The following is a 17,366-nucleotide window of genomic DNA, read 5'->3' as shown; positions in this document are numbered from 1 at the left end:
AAATAAAACATACACATTCTATAACCCAACAATTTATTTCTCATGTTGAGATATTAAATACAATTAATGCTCATTAATTTACTTTAGTTTCCTTTTGAGAGAGAGACGATAGTTACGTGAATAATTTTTTTTATAAAACTTAGAAAAGTTATATTAAGTGCCTTTAATATTGCACATTGAGTTTGTTTATTTTTAAGTAACCATAGTAAATGGCTCATCACAGCCATTGGATTGTAAAAGATCCAATGGATGTTATTAAAGAGTAGGTGCACCGGGAGCACCCTATCATTACTATACACACACATATGAGAATGTTGATTCTTTACTGTCCCCTTCTCGTTAGGTTATCATTAGGGCCCTCAAAAAATCACAGGCTTTAAGCGTTTCACACTAGATATGAACCGTTGCATGTGTTTATCATTACTTATTTATTGAGAACATGTTTTGTTTCAAATTGAATTGATATAAAAATGTAAATATTTTATCATCAAAATTTAGTACAATATCAACAATTGATTTTTTTACCTATTCAAAATGCACGTATGAGAATAAAGTTGCTTAATAAAAAACATGTTTTCTTTTGAATAGACAATGATAAAGGCATCTAACAGTTCAAAACTAACATAAAACACTTAAGTCTATGATTTTGGAGGGTTCTTACGATGAAAAATGTAATATTTGAAAGCATATGCAGTTCTTGTCAAATAATTGGTACGGTAAAATTAAATTTTTTTTATTTTTTATGACAAAGAACTCTCTTCTAAGCGAAAAAAAACCCTAAGTGAGACTCCATGGACACCCTGCCTTATGTAGCCCAGTCCTGCCTCCCGAAACAGTTACTTTTTTTTTTTTTAAAAGCCCAGTCCTAGCCCAGCCCTGATTCCATATGAAATAGATTTTTATCCATTTTTTAGCCCAGCCCTGACTGCAGCAAATAGTTTGATTTGTCCATATGAAATAGATTTTTATTAATAATTGTAGTCATTTTTTATTTTATCTCAAATTTTTTTTTTTCGAACCCCCAACTATCACACAATTTTTTTTCTACACCCCTGTTTGCCCCTCCCCCCCCCCCCCCTCGCATGAATCCTAGCTACGCTCCTACTAAAAGCTATGGACACACCTGTGCGCCAGTGATCCGGTGCCTTCGCCTTGGCACCCTTACAACAACCCCACTAGCCGGCCAGGCTTCTAGAAATGAGGGTGATATCATGATAGTAAAGCTGTTCACATAATCTGAAAATCAACTTTTAAAAGAAAATAAGTGGTATTTTGCATTTATCTAAACACGCATACACGCATGGGTGTTTCAAAATATTGGGTTTTTTTTTTATGATGAGGGGCTGATCCGTTTTTTTCCTTCCGATATTGAGGATTTTTTTTTTCTAATGATGAAGGGTTGTGTTTCTGGAAGTGGTAGGTTCCTGACAGGTTGTTAACTCGTGGAAAGTGGGGAGAGCATCTTAAGACGACTCCTGACCCATCTCTTTTTATCGGACTCTCCCTTCAAATAGAGTCCAACCTCATCTCCTCTTTCCATTTTTCAATTCAGAGAGACAAAAAGGAGAAGAAGAAGGGGAAGGAGTAGAAGAAAGACCAAGATGGGTGTGGTGAAACTGGCCATTGGGGACGCAGTGATTACCTTCTTGTGGGTGTTCTGCGTGTCTACGCTACGCCCGCTCACTTCCATCGTATCCTCCTACCTGCAGGTCAAGCCCCCACTTACCCTCCTGGTGACGACCACCATCGTCTTCCTCCTCGTCTTCACCTTCACCTTCATCGGACGAATCCTTGGTGGTGCCAGTTTCAATCCGACGTCCACGGCTTGCTTCCACGTTGCCGGCTTCGGGCGTGATAGCCTCTTCTCCGTGGCCGTCCGTTTCCCTGCTCAGGTATGAACAAGATCCCCACCAAACCAAACTCTTCTATTCATCAGATTCCTTGTTCCTTTGATTCCATACAAAGGTCTTCTGTGAAGCTTTTTGCGTATTCTTTTTGTTGGTGCTGCCATTTTTCGGCGTTTAGGCAATTGGTGCAGTGGGTGGTGTGTTGACCGTCAAGGAACTCATGCCTGTGAAGTACAAGCACATGCTGGGCGGACCGTCGCTGAAGGTCGATTTGCACACCGGCGCCATTGCTGAAGGAGTCATGACGTTCATTATCTGCCTTGCTCTCCTTCTCATTGTCTTCAAGGGCCCTAAGAGTTCAATTCTGAAGACATGGTTGCTCTCCGTGTCAACTGTCACGCTCTTCACGAACGGATCTGGTTATACTGGTCCATCGATGAACCCCGCCAATGTAATCTCGAAACCTTCTATGCTCTGTTATTTACTACATCTTTCTTCTTTTTTCTTCTTCTTGTTGTTTGTGATCCAAATAAAGAATGTACGAGATCTTTGTTCTTACTCCTTTTGATGTTGGTGGTTATTTGAAAATTTTGAGATTGGTATCTTTTGCGGTAAAGATTGTTTAAGTTTATATCATGCGTTTTTAGTAGCGTCAGGATCTCTGAATCACAAGAATAAGAGCATGCATCTTGTATATTGGTGTGCTTTTTTTTTCAAAGCATAATCTGAGTTAAATTCAAGATAAAGTTTTCACTACGGCACTTTGCATGCTACATTGTACGATATCATTCTGTAAGGGCTTATTTTACAGAGGATTGCTCACTATTGCGTACAACTATTCATGTTACAGTTTTCCTTTACAGCATATTTCAAGCTGTTACTCTTTCAGAAAATTATTATCAGTTCACTTGCGCTTGATAATTTGTGTATTTGTCCTGCCAATATTGTGACCAAGGCGGTTGTCTATATGATTCTTTGGTTTGTTTGCTTTAGTTACAATGATTTTTCGAGCTGTTTCCAAATTTTAATGGGAATCATGAATTTTATCATGATCGAGAAAGAGATGAGGCTGTTGATCATTCAGTCACTAGTTTCAGTCATTCAATCATATAGCATGGTGGAAACTCTAACTGCATGCAGATTGGTGACTTAATGGGAAAGATATTACAAGCCAATGCTACCTGGTGAAAGCCCATTAAGAGGACAAATTTCTTATCTTTAAGTCAATGTTACTTTTGTTTGTATATAGGAACCAGAATGATAAACAAAAATGATGCCATAATAGAGAGAAGGGGAGAAATAGATTTCTTAAGTATAGATGAGGACACACTGTAACTTGATGTTTCTTATGTCCGATGTGTTGTTAAGAAAGTGGAAAAGAAAAAACAAACTGATGAAAAAGTAATAGTGCACCAAAGCACAATAAGGGGCCACTTCTTTCACCCTAAATGGTGGGAAAGGGACCCACTTTCAGGTGAAAGCGGGCCTCTTTCGTGCTTTGGGTGAAATGAACATCCAAGTGGAAAGTAGCAGTGGGCCCACACGTTAAATGGGCGGAGAGGCAAATGCCGTCAAAGTCATGTCCCCCCCGGGAAATGACCTTGACAGCATTTCTGCTCTTTCATAGCAAAACGCCTTCCGCACTGAACTCATGTAACAAACGGGCCTAAAAGAAGACAAATAAGGGACCAACTGAAAAAGTTGCTTATGATGGCTTGGTTCGTATTGGATTTTTTTCTTATTTATGACTAAGCAAGAAGTGTGGAAAGAAGAAGAACCAATCCTCTCTCTCTCTCTACCACCACCACCTCCTCCTGTTCCTCTTTCTTTGTTTTCTTCTTATTTGGTTATTCCTCCTCCTCTTCTTTTTCTTTTTCCTCTTCATTTTCAATTTTATGTGTTTAATTACTATTTTTAGCTTTTTGTTATTTCTATATTTTTAAATAATTGCTTGGCCCCTACAACTAAACTTTTAAAAGCCTAGCACCTAGCAGTCTTGACTGTTAAGATTGTACTAGATCCAGGTTTTGATTCGGGTCCAGATCCAAACCCGATTAGGGTTGTATCATTCATGTTTCCTCCCATTGTAAAGGGGCATTATTATAAAAAAAAAAACACTAATATAAAAAAGAAAAGATGCCACCCTAGAAGGGCAAGACGTCAATTCAGTTTTCAGATTCTCTCTCCTCCTCTTTTCTTTCTTGTCTGTCCATTTGTGCAGGACACAACTTCCAGTAGCATATTTCACACGGTATTAGAGCCTTGAAGAGGTAAGTTCCATCGATCTTGGCTGCATCTTCTTTATCTTCTTCCATCTGAATCTCATCCTTGATCATTTTTGTTCTTCCTTTTAAAGTCTTCCAAATCTGATAAATCATACCGATCTGATCAAAATCTCACAGATCTCTATAAATCGGATCAAAGTCTTCCAGATATGATCAAAATCATACAGATCTGATCAAAGTCTCACAGATCTCTACAGATCTGATCAAAGTATTCCAGACCTGATCAAAACCATACAGATCTGATCGCTTGGCCTGTATCTTTTCCAAAAAAAAAAACAGATCATACAGATCTCTTTTATTTTGAGTGGCATTAAAAAATATATATATATATACATATTTTTCATATCTGATCTGACGATACATCATATCATATCAGTTTTCCCAATCACGTCAGACCAGATCTGACGCGATCCTTTGTTCCTACGTTATCTTCAATTTGTGTTATCTTTTTTTTAATCTATTCTCTTTCTCGAGCCATCAGATTGAATACATATTTTGTTCGATCTGCAGTGACTGACTGATTGTGTTTGTTCTCTGTTCCAAAATTAAAAAGGAACAAATATTGTTTACATCAGTTCATTACATTTGCAATTTTGCTTTCCATATTTGTCTTGATATTCTCATTGTTCATTTCCTATGGCCGCGATTAACGCTTCTTTCCTCAGTCATTTAGTTATCGAAAAACTCGATTCTTCCAATTTCATCACTTAGAAGAAATAAATAATTCATTTCCTTTGCAGCCATGATTTGATGGGACATCTTGATGGGTCGATTCCTATGCCATTGAAATTTGTTTCCCACACAACTTCGGTACAAGAAGGAAATGTAGAGAAAGTCTCAAAAACTGTAATTGAAAATCTAGAGTTCATTGCATGGCAAAAGAGTGACCTGTCAGCAGTGACTTTTATTACAACCACGCTCTCCCTTGAGGTTCTTTTGCATATTTCATCAGAAGTCCCAACGAAAGCGTTGTGGGATATACTGCATCAGTGGTACGAAGAGATTTTCACTCCCAAGGCATTTCAGTTGAAATCAGAGTTTGCCAATTTAAAAAGAGGTGATTCTCATCTTGTGAAGTATCTAAACAAGATCAAGACTCTTGTCGATCAGCTTGCTGCCATAGGTTCCTCTTTGTCAGACGAAGACATATGCGCGAAAACGGTTAGAGGGCTTGGATCGAAATACAACATGTTTGTGACAATTTACACCAGCACTACACCTTGTCCTCCTTTTAATAAATTGAGAGTTATGTTATTGGAACATGAAGCAATGTTTAGCATATCTTGTTGGACTCAAAAGGATGAGGCAAATCATGAAGTCATTGTTGCAGCCCAAAACTTTAACTCTTCCTGGAGAAGCGGACATGGCCGTAGTCGCAACTTTGGTGGACATGGGACAAGTATCTAACCTACACATTCATCTTCTTCTAATCAAGCAAATACTATATGACAAATGTGTGGGAAGAAGGGTCATATATGCTTAAATTGTTATTGGCGATATGTCCCCACTTATCGGCCAGAACAATACCCATTCCGGCTCGATTTCGGGCCTTGGCTGTTGCGGCTCCTCCGTCAGCTAGTTTTGATCTTCGAGCTGCTACAAATTTTATGCAAACAACTACCAATCCGTGTTGTTCTTCAGTTGCCGATTCTCATGATCTAGAGGCACTCAGTGCAAGATTTTTGGACAACTCAATTTTCAGAGCAGTATCATAACCCTGTTGTCAATCCGTGGCTTGTGAATTTGCATTCTTTATCATCAACAATGCCTTCTACTACAACGTCTCAGGGTTGGTTCATGGATTTAGGGGCATCACATCACGTTACTGGAGATTCAGGTACTCTCTCTCATGTTGAACCTTATCATGGTAGAAAGAGTTTGATAACGGGAGATGGAAAGCATGACCACATCACTCATGTAGGGACTTTTGTCATTCATACTAATAGAGGAACCCTTTCTTTGTCTAGTACCTTGTTCCCAATATTAAAAAAATCTTATCTCTGTTTCTCAACTTTGTCACAATACTAATTCCTGTATATACTTTTCTTCGTCTTCTGCTTCTGTGAAGGGAATTCACACGAATCAGACGCTCGTTGAGGAAAGAAGATGCGAGAATTTATATATCTTGAATAAAGCTACAAAGCCCATGTTACTGTCAGCCAGTCATTCATTGTTCACGTCATCATCAAGTCAAGAAGTTCACAAAGATGTCAATGTTTGTCACCGTAGATTAGGTCATTGCAATTCTAGTTTTCTTGATCTTGTATGTAATAAAGGATTGATTGATGTCAAAAAGAAAAACTTTGTTTCTTCAGCTTCTTGTGTTAGTTGTCGTATCTGTAAGAGTCATGCAATTTCATTTTCCAAGTCGAATAAAAGAGTGTCTTTTCCATTTGAGCTTATACATTCTGATGTATGGGGGCCTTCCCCTGTTGCACCTTTGTCTAAATCCAAGTATTATATAATTTTTGTGAATGATTTCACTCATTTTACTTGGATATATTTCTTGAAATCCAATTATCACGTTTTTTCTGTTTTTCGTATATTTAAGTCATATGTCGAAACTCAGTTTTCTTAAAAAATCCTAGCTCTACGTAGTGATGGTGGTGGTGAATACATATCGAATAAATTCACATGATTCCTATATGATAATGAAATCCAGCTTGAATTGAGTTGTCCCAGAACTTCTCAACAAAATGGTGTTGCTGAACGAAAACATTGACATACTGTAGAGACTAGACTAACCATGATGGATGATGCTAATCTCAAGACAGGTTTGAAAAGAAGTCATCGTTATCTACATTATGTATGTCTGACCTGATCCATTTATGTAATGGATCGGGTCCAGACCCAGTTCATGTATAATGTAAATTAACACTCTGTAAAGGGGTATTTTCGTACCCTAGTGTTTGATATCTTTATTATTAATAGAATGAGAGGGCAGTCACGATGGACTGAACCCTCTTTCCTCTGGAATATCTCTCTCTCTCTCTCTTCCCCCTCTCTCACTGTCGATAATAGGGTTTCCTTCTTACATGGTATCAAAGCCAAAATCTGGGAGCGAATCACTGCGTGAATCCATCAGCGTCAGCAGCGTGGATTTATCAGCCGTGAATCTATGTGAAAAAGGACCCAGCGTGAATCTCAAAGAATCTCAAAGACCCAGCGTGAATCTGCGTGGTGTTGTGGATCTCAAAGCAACGTAAATCTGTGTGAGAATCACAACGTCAATCAACGTGAATCTGGAAACGTAAAGCACAGGTGCGTGGATCTGCGTGGGCTGCCTCGTTTTCTGTCCATCAGCGTGAATCTGGGAACGTAAGGCACAGGGAACATCTAAACGAGGCTGGTTGATCTCGGTTTCTTCTTAACAATCTGTCTGAATCTAAACGAGGCTGGTTGACCTCAGTTTTCACGATAAGAGGTTCCCTCTTTCCTTTTTGTAACTCCTTCCCATCGTGAATTTGTTTTTCATTTCAGATCACTGTGTTTCTTTTTCTGTTAATCTGTGTTTTTCCTTTGTTAATCCCTGTTGTTTTCTGCTTTTGTTGGTTCTGAAAAGAATTGCCTGCCGAATGTCCCCTGCTAAACGTGAATCTGTTTTTCATTCCAGATCACTGTGTTTCCTTTTCTGTTAATCTGTGATTTTCTTTTGATTAATCCCTGTTGTTTTCTGTTTTCGTTGGTTCTGAAAAGAAGTGCCTGCTGAATGTTCCCTGCTAATCACTGTTGCTCTCTCTGTTGACATTTGTTTTCCTGTATCTGAAAATATTTCTGTCATCTATCAGCCGAGTATTCTCACTGGTCAAGTGCTCTGTCATCATCTACATATATTAGCTGAGCAGTGTTTTGTTTTTCATACCTAAGTGTCAGTTCAAACATCTTCATCAAATGGATTTTACTCATGGGAATTCATGTCATTCCTCAAGTTTTCTCGGCCAACTAGTCTCTGAAAAACTGAATAACTGCAACTTCTTAACCTGGAAAAGACAGATCATCCCGTTTATAAAGAGTCAGGACCTCTCTGGTCATCTGGATGGATCAATTCCACCACCTCCAGAATTCCTTTCGCAAGAAAAAGCCGACGATAAAGGAGAACAATCTGTTGTTCTTAACAAGAATCCATAATATGTTGCTTGTATGAAGAGGGATCAATCGCTAGTGGCATACATCACTTCCACTCTCTCACAGGAGGTCCTTATTGCTCTTCCTGATGATTGTTCGACAAAAGAACTATGAGATACGTTAGTTCAAACATATTCACAAATTTCTGAGGCAAGAATTATGTTTCTTAAGCGAGAGTTTCAAATGCTGAAGAAAGATTCCATGTCTATTATGAAATACCTGAATAAAATGAAAGGCATCACAGATCAGCTGGCTGTTGTTGGGTGTCTTGTCAGTGAAAAAGATAAAGTACAACAAACCTTGAGTGAATTGGGGCCAGACTATCATGTTATGACGACAACCTTACTATGTTTACCAGAACTTCCAAAGTTTGAAGATCTTCGTGCGAAATTATTGCAATATGAGATGAATCTGAAAGGTTCCTCTGAAGTCTCTCATGGGAATTCCGGAACACAAGATGTGCTGGTTATGGGAATGAGTTATGGTCGAGGAAGAGGAAGTTCTTTTCGAGGAAAAGGAGGCCAAGGGAGAAATAACTATGGAGGTCGTGGCATACTTCCAACACCCAATATCCAGGGACAAAGACCCATTCCCACCTGCTTTCTATGCAATAAGAAAGGGCACATTAAAGCAAATTGTTGGTTTAATCCTCAAAACAAAGAGAAAGCTCCACAAACAGAGGCTAGAAAGGTTGGAGAAGTAAAAGAGTTGCTGTTGGCAGCCTTGGCAGGATTGAATATGAAGCAAAATGACAAAGGAATTTGGTATGTCGACTATGGAGCAGCTACTCATGTTACAGGTGATGTAGGTAAACTCTTGACTCTTACACCTTATGTTGGAAAGAATAGCATAGTCACAGGAGATGGATCCCATCATGCCATCTCACATACTGGAAATGCCATTATACACATATCAAAGTCCTCTCTTAAACTCCCAAGTGTCATCCATGCTCCTAATATTCAAAAGAATATTGTTTCTGTCTCAAAACTTGTTGATGATGCTAATGCTTCAGTTGAATTTACTCTCTCTTTTGTTTATGTCAAGGATCTTCGCACGAGGAGGACATTCGCTGAAGGAAAACGATGGGGCAACATGTACATCTTTCAAGAAGATCCTTCCTCCATTCATTCCAACTATTCATCCTTGAAGCCTCACCAATGTCAAGTTTTTTATTCTGATTTTATATTTACTGTTTCTGAAAGTAATAAGCCAAGACTTTGGCATAGTCGTCTTGGCCATTGTGGTCGCCATTTTATTGAAAAACTTGTCATGAATAATCTTATTCCTAAGTCCAGTCTGAGTTCGGAAGTCGTTGATACAAAATGTTTTAGTTGTCATCTATGTAAGAGTCATGCTTTACCTTTTGCTTTCATTAATAAAAGAGCTTTAAGGCCATTTGAGGTCATTTGTTCAGATGTCTGGGGTCATGCTCCAATTACTTCTTTTTCTGGCAGTAAATACTATCTTATTTTCATTGATAGTTACTCACGTTATACTTGGATATTTTTTATGAAGCACAAATCAGAAGTCTTTGGATTATTCCAGAAATTTCACTCTTTTGTTCAAAATCATTTCTCTAACAACATTCTTAATTTCCAGTGTGATAGAGGAGGTGAATTCTCCTCGAGTGATTTTGTTAATTTTCTTCAACATAATGGGATAAAGAGAAGGGTGTCTTGCCCTCATACACCTCAACAAAATGGGATTGCTGAGAGGAAGCATCGACATATTGTTGAGACTGCAATGAGCATGATGCACGTGAGCAATCTCCCTGTATCATTATGGACTGAGGCCTTCCATTCCACAGTTCATGTGATAAATCGCTTGCCCATGAGTATCTTAGAAAATAAGTCAAACATACTTCTCTCTTTTTGGCATACAACCTGATTATCATGAATTACGTGTGTTTGGGTCTGTTTGTTATGTGCACATTGATAGCTCACTCAGGCACAAGTTCCAAGATAAGGCTTTGAAATGCAGGTTTATAGGATATGCAGAAGATTACAAAGGGTACATGTGTTATGATCCCCTGAGTAAGCGTGTCAAAATATCAAGGAATGTTATTTTCGATGAAATGAACTTTGCTGATCAGGATACTAATTCAACTATGGTAGATACTGATAACTCAAGCTCCAGCATTGAAGTATACTACCCATGGTTAAATTCAGAACTCTTCTCCAATGGTACAGTAGACTGTCCAGAAAATTGCAGTCAGAATGAGCCACATGAGGATTCAGCCAATGAGACTCAAACGGAGGAAACTGTCACATATGACTTGGAGCCAACAAGGTATAAGGGTATTGTGTACACCCGGGGAGAGAAAGAGCCCTCATTCATTCCTTGTACAAATACGGATCCATCTGGATCATCCGTTTCGCAGCAAATGGATATCAGAAGATCCTCACGGATTCGACATCCGCTTGACAGGTGGGTAAGTTATAAAAAAAATTCATTGGATTTTCAGTTATTCTTGACATCCATAAGAAAAGAGGATGAGCCTCTCATGTTCTATCAAGCTGCGAGCTCTAGAAGATGGGTAGAAGCAATGAATGAAGAAATGGAGGCCTTACATGAATATGGGACATGGGAGATTGTGCCTAGACCACTGAACAGAAATGTTGTTGGGTCAAAATGGGTGTACAAGATAAAATATAAACCAGATGGGAGCATCGAAAGGTACAAGGCTCGACTTGTAGCCAAGGGATTCACACAAGAGGAAGGCCAAGACTTTGATGAAACTTTTAGCCCTGTAGTTAAGATGGGGACCATTCGCATTGTGTTGAGTCTAGCCATTAAACATGGATGGCCATTGAGCCAGCTGGATGTAAAAAATGCTTTTCTGCACGGGGATTTAAAAGAAGAGGTCTACATGGAACAACCCACTGGATATGCAGAACGAGACGCCAAAAAATATGTATGTAAATTAAAGAGAGCACTCTATGGTTTGAAACAAGCTTCTCGTTCCTGGTTCGACAGTTTTTCTCTAGAAATACAACGGCATGGCTTCTCTCGGTCTCTTCTGGATCACTCATTATTTATTCACAATGAACAAAGAGTTACTACTCTTCTGTTGATATATGTAGATGACATCATCATCACATGGAATTGTAAAAGTCACATTGAGCAGGTGAAGAAGTTATTAAATCAGAGATTTAAGATGAAAGATTTGGGAGAGCTGCGATATTTTCTTGGGGTAGAAGTTGATAACAAAAATGATACACTTACCCTTACTCAACACAAATATACGTTGGACATTCTCAGCAGAGCAGGCATGACAGATTGTAAGCCGTTAACAACTCCAAGTGTCATTCATCAGAAATTGAGTTCACAAGAAGGGGATATATATGGAGATCCCACTAAGTATCGCAGTTTAGTTGGCATATTGCAATACCTAACTTTTACTAGACCCGACATAGTATATTCGGTTAATCAGGTATCCCAGTTTATGCATGAACCTCGTGTGTCACATATGGAGGCAGTCAAACGTATACTTCGCTACCTAAAGGGTACAGTGGGTGATGGGCTGGTATATAAAGGTAAGGAAGAATTAGATCCAGGCGGGAGCCATGAGATCGTTGCTTATGCTGATGCTGATTGGGCGGGTGATCCGGACGAACAACGATCAGTATCCGGTTACTGCAGCTTCATTGGGCCAAACTTGGTATCCTGGAGCAGTAGAAAACAAAAGGCGGTTGCTAGATCAAGCACTGAGGCTGAATACAGATCGATGGCCACTGCCACGGCCGAGGGTACATGGATAAGACATCTTCTGACAGAAATGGGAGAACCGATTGCTCGGTCACTGTTGTTGTGTGACAATCAAAGTGCCATCAACGTGTCATTCAATCCCATTCACCATAGTCGAGCAAAGCACATTGAAATAGATCAACATTTTATTAGGAAAAAGGTTGAAGACAAAGAGATTGAGCCTATGTATGTGTCAACTGAAGAACAAGTTGTTGATATCCTCACTAAAGGGTTGACAAAGGATAGATTTTGGTTTCTGAAGAACAAGTTGTTCATGGTCCAACACCATGCACAACTTGAGGGAGGCTGAAAAGAAGTCATCGTTATCTACATTATGTATGTTTGACCCGATCCATTTATGTAATGGATCGGGTCCAGACCCAGTTCATGTATAATGTAAATTAACACTCTGTAAAGGGGTATTTTCGTACCCTAGTGTTTGATATCTTTATTATTAATAGAATAAGAGGGCAGTCACGATGGACTAAACCCTCTTTCCTCTGAAATCTCTCTCTCTCTCCCCCCTCTCACTGTTGATAATAGGGTTTCCTTCTTACAAGGTTTATGGTCAGAGGCATTTCATAGAGCAATTTGTTTAAGTAATAGAATGCCTCTGTCCAACCTAAGTGGAGAATCCTCCTACTTTTTGCTGCATGAAATGCATCCTAATTACTCTTGGTTAAGGGCATATGGATGCCATTGCTTTGTTCATATTGATGGCACGTTGAGAGATAAATTGTTTCCCAAGACAATCATGTGCTAGTTTATCGGATAGGATGATGAATACTCTTAGAAAAGGCTCTTCACGTTGCTCTGTGCAAGAAAGGAGAGAACGAGGTATTGGAAGAAGAGTCTGCAAAGAAAAGACGTCAGAGAGAAATGTCTGCATCTTTCATTCTATTAAGTATATATCCAATATACAATTCTAGGGTACGGAAATACCCTCTAATAACATCTTAATTTACATTACATAGTAATTGGATCTTGACCCGATCCGGTACATGGATCGGGTCGGGTCCTGCATATACATGAGTTGGGTCCAAGACCCAATAACGACTTCTTTTCAAATACATGGGTTACAAATGCTTTGATCATGATAAAAATAAAATTATAGTTTCTCGCTATGTTGTTTTTCAAGAACACGTGAGCGAAAACGGATCATCGTCTTCTAACAACATTTCACTGCAGTCCTTCTTGCCATCCACACATAAAATACAGCATGCAGCCCATAACACGACTATAGCTGAATCAATGTGCAAGGCTGGTCTGCCTTTAACTCATGTGGTTCAGATAGCCAAGCAACCATCTTTTTCTTTCTTTCAGCAGGTATTCAGTAGAAGACACACTTTGCAGCCTACTGCCTGGGGTGGACATGCTACCCTGCATAGAGAATCAGTCAATCAATCAGCAACGTCTCCTACTGATCCAATTCATGAGCAAGTTCCCTGTGAATCTGAACATGTTCCAGCGTCATCTTCTCCGGATCCTACACATGTTGACCCAATCCTGCAACAAAGTGTCTCTACACGCACGTCCAACAGAATCCGACATTCTCCCCACATATGGGTTAGTTATGAAGCCTTTTCCTTAGACTTTCGGGTTTATGCTACAACACTCGATACCATTCAAGAGCCGAGATATTTTGCTGAAGCTATCTGAAACCCATGGTGGACAGATGCTATGAATGAAGAACTTGGAGCTCTTCATGAATGTGGCATGTGAAATGTTGTCCCTAGGCCTGCAAATAAGAATGTCATTAGGTGTATAAAATCGAACGGAAGTCTGATGACAGCATTGAACAATTCAAAGCAAGGTCTGCAAATAAGAATGTCATTGGGTGTATAAAATCGAACGGAAGTCTGATGACAGCATTGAACAATTCAAAGCAAGGTTGGAAGCCAAAGGCTATACTCAGGAACATGGGTTAGATTTTTATGAAACATTCATCTCAGTAGTTCACATGGGCACCATTCGAATCATTTTATCTTTAGTTGTTTCCAATGGTTGGGACCTCTTCCAACTGGATGTCAATAACACTTTTCTCCATGGTGATTTATATGAAGAGGTGTATATGGAGCACCCACCTGGATATCTTGAGGTAGACACGCACCTCACTGTGCTTAAGTTAAAGAAAGCTATATATGGACTTAAGTAAGCATCGCGGGCCTGGTTTGATACATTCAGCATTGTTGTTCGCTCTCTTGAGTTTGAGCGAAGTCACTGTGACTACTCTTTGTTTGTCCACTGCGACAAATCAGATCTCACTATTGTTTTGGTTTATGTGGATGACATAATCATTACGGGTAGTAATGGAGCCAAGATTGCGCAACTGAAATCTATGCTCCATAGTCGATTTCACATGAAAGATTTGGGTCTTCTTCGGTTCTTTCTAGGAGTGCAGGTTAACCAGCAACCAAATCATCTTCTCTTATCGCAGCACAAGTATGACGTCCTTCAACATAGTGGTGAAATGCAAGCCCGTAGACACTCCTATGGTTGCACATACTCAACTGGGCAATCTATCATCTAATGATGAAGATTTTTCAGAACCAGAAAAATATCGCAGCATTGTTGGAGCCTTGCAGTACCTGACTTTTACTCAACCAGACTTGGTTGTTTCGGTGAATTAGGTTTCATAGTTTATGCATAAGCCCCAAGTGAAACATGTGGAGGCCGTAAAGAGAATTCTCCGATACATCAAAGGTAATCTCTCAGATGGTCTTATATATGTCAAACCTGATTCAATAAGCTCCCAAGTATCCATTAAGATCATTGCATATTCTGATATTGACTGGGCTCATGATCCGATTACAAGAAGATCAGTCACTGGTTATGGAGTCTATCTCGGTTCTCATCTTATATCTTGGGCCCGCCGCAAGCAGAAGATTGTCACTCGTTCAAGTACTGAAGCAAAATATTGAGCCATGGTTGCAATCACTCCAAAAGTTGCATGGATCAAACTCTTAAGAAGACGTGATATGGTTTTGAATCCACGTCTGGTCCAGATCCATATATTATGTTTTATAATTTTAATTTGCACATGTGCACATATTTGTATTTATAATCAGGGACATTATTGTCCATAATGTTTGTAAAGTACTATTGTATATAAACATAGTTTTTCTAGGCAATTTGCTAGGTTAGAGTGAAGCATGACAAGATATACTAAAGACCTCTGAAACTGCCAAGTGAAGCTAAGCTATATAGAAATGAGATTTTTGTCCTCGTGTTAGATGTTTAATCTAATATTTGTAGGTAGGATAAATTGCAGAAGGTGTTCACCTAAATATAGTGTACTTTGTCTTGATTTCTCATTCTTATGGAAACTTTTTCGAATTAAATGTCTGGTTAGTTGATATTTGTTTTTCATTTGGCACTGTTATTAGTGATTCTTGCAATCATTAGCTTCAGCTTTAGCCTAGTTTTTCATGTGTTTGGCAATCATAATGTTTGTAATGAAAACATGCAATCATTAGTGATTCTTGCAATCATAATGTTTGTAATGAGGTTTTTGACCCTACCAGTATGTGGCATGCTTGTAGTAGATTTTCCTAATTCAGTATTTTTAATCGTTCAAGGAATTTTCACTATGCTAATTTAATTTTTCTAGAAATTGTTTTATCCTAGTTTTCTTTGTTCCGAATGGGAGCACGTGCTGCCATAGACTCTCCTTTGGCTTTGTTTATTTACTACTAGTTGACACTATAGTCTATCATTTTAAGAAGGCATTTTGTATATGAAAAATTTACAAAAAATATGCCTAACTTTTGAATATTTCAAAAGTCAGGTATGCATTTGTAATATTTCAAAAGTTGGGCGTGTGTTTGTAAATAGGCCAAAAGTTAGGTGTGTGTTTGTAAATAGGCCAAAAGTTGGGCGTGTCTGTAAAATTTTTCTTTATATATTTTTTCCCTTCTTGCTAAACATCATGTGACATCAGACCATACCCTGTACCTTTTATCGTTTACGATTTCATGGTAGGCCTCAGTAACATCCAGGGTAGTAGATGGAAGTCTGAACGTTGGTTTCCTTTGATGCAGGCATATGGTTGGGCATACGTTAACAACCGCCATAACACATGGGAGCATTTCTACGTGTACTGGGCCGGTCCTTTGATTGGGTCAACTGCAGCTGCCTTGATCTTCCGGCTCTTCTTCTCTCCTGGAAAACAAAAAGTGAAGAAAGCCTAAGTGCAGATACCAAACGGCTTGGTTTACAGTTGGAAAAAATGAAGGCATTTTGTATGTGACAAGATGGTAATTGGTACTGCACAACCATGTTGATTGTTCTCCTTATGATGATAAACTTATGTTACTTTTAACTCATTGAGAAATGGAAAGGCAAGGTTATCATGATCACCATAATCTGTACCATGTTTCTTAGAACGGTTGGTGTGTGATTGAAACATGAACATGCCGCGGACCACTACTGTCCACTCTTTGATTTCGGTTTCAGTTTCCCATATACTCCAATCTGTACAGTGTTATTGTATGGATTCTACCTGTACAGTGTATGAACCAACTGATTGATTATACCTGCTAGTACAACGGCATTTCTCTTAAACTTGAATAAGCATTGAATGTCTTTTATATCCTCAAATTTACAGGGATCTGTAGTGCTAAGCTGCATCTCCTAGGGGTGTGTTTGATTGCTTGTCCAAGGTTGGACGGAACAGCAGAACATAACAGATATGTCTGTTATATAACAACTGTACTACGTACTGCGTTTGTTTCAACTTGATAAGAAGTTGTGTTTCTTGTGTTCGGGGTTTGATTTGTATGCAGTGCTAACAGTTTGGGAACAGTTTGGATACATGGATAATAGGTGGGATAACTTTATTTTGGATCGTATCCACCCCACCATATGAGTGTTTTAAAATGTTTATTATGTATTTTAGCACTGGATATGAATCTTGGATTGGACCTAAAATTTAAAAATATTTAAAATTTGAGTAATTTAAGAAAAAAAATATTAATATTTTTTATATATAAATGCTTTAATCGACGTCATATTGGATCTAATTATGAAAGCTTATAAAAAAATTATGGATTTTCGCCTCGAATATGGATATCAAACTGGTGGATTCGAGTACTAAAACAATGTTTAAATTTTGAATAATTTGAAAAAAACAAGAATTCATATTTTTAAATATACAAATGCAAAAATGACAAATAAATCATAAAACTCTAAAATGCAGAAAAATAAATCATAAAAAATAAAAAAATCATAAAATTAAATATAACCTTAATTTAAACCCTAATCAAATACAAAAAATCTCTAATTGAATTAACCATAAAAATTCTTAATTAAAGAAATTTGATTTAAAACTCTAATAAAAAAATCAAATAAAAAAGCTCTAATC

General features: G+C 38.4%; 1 protein-coding gene across 1 annotated transcript; it reads left to right on the top strand.

The window, feature by feature from the left end:
- Positions 1 to 1,582: 1,582 nt before the first annotated feature.
- On the top strand, positions 1,583 to 16,567 carry LOC149844312 (aquaporin SIP1-1-like). The gene is made up of 3 exons (XM_090002134.1): positions 1,583 to 1,892; positions 2,026 to 2,298; positions 16,045 to 16,567. Exons 1-3 carry the CDS (start codon positions 1,602 to 1,604, stop codon positions 16,192 to 16,194), a joined length of 714 nt encoding a protein of 237 aa, XP_089858260.1. The 5' UTR covers positions 1,583 to 1,601; the 3' UTR covers positions 16,195 to 16,567.
- Positions 16,568 to 17,366: the final 799 nt, after the last annotated feature.

This window comes from Nuphar pumila, chromosome 3, assembly GCF_984573655.1.
Source record: "Nuphar pumila chromosome 3, dmNupPumi1.hap1.1, whole genome shotgun sequence".
Taxonomy (NCBI): domain Eukaryota; kingdom Viridiplantae; phylum Streptophyta; class Magnoliopsida; order Nymphaeales; family Nymphaeaceae; genus Nuphar; species Nuphar pumila.
Note: the sequence above shows the minus strand (reverse complement) of the source record. Positions and strands in the feature narration are given on the sequence as shown.

Coding starts and splice junctions, on each gene's coding strand:
- LOC149844312 (XM_090002134.1), top strand. CDS start 1,602: ATGGGTGTGGTGAAACTGGCCATTGGGGACGCAGTGATTACCTTCTTG. Junction 1,893..2,025: donor CCGTCCGTTTCCCTGCTCAG/GTATGAACAAGA, acceptor TTCGGCGTTTAG/GCAATTGGTGCAGTGGGTGG. Junction 2,299..16,044: donor CATCGATGAACCCCGCCAAT/GTAATCTCGAAA, acceptor CCTTTGATGCAG/GCATATGGTTGGGCATACGT.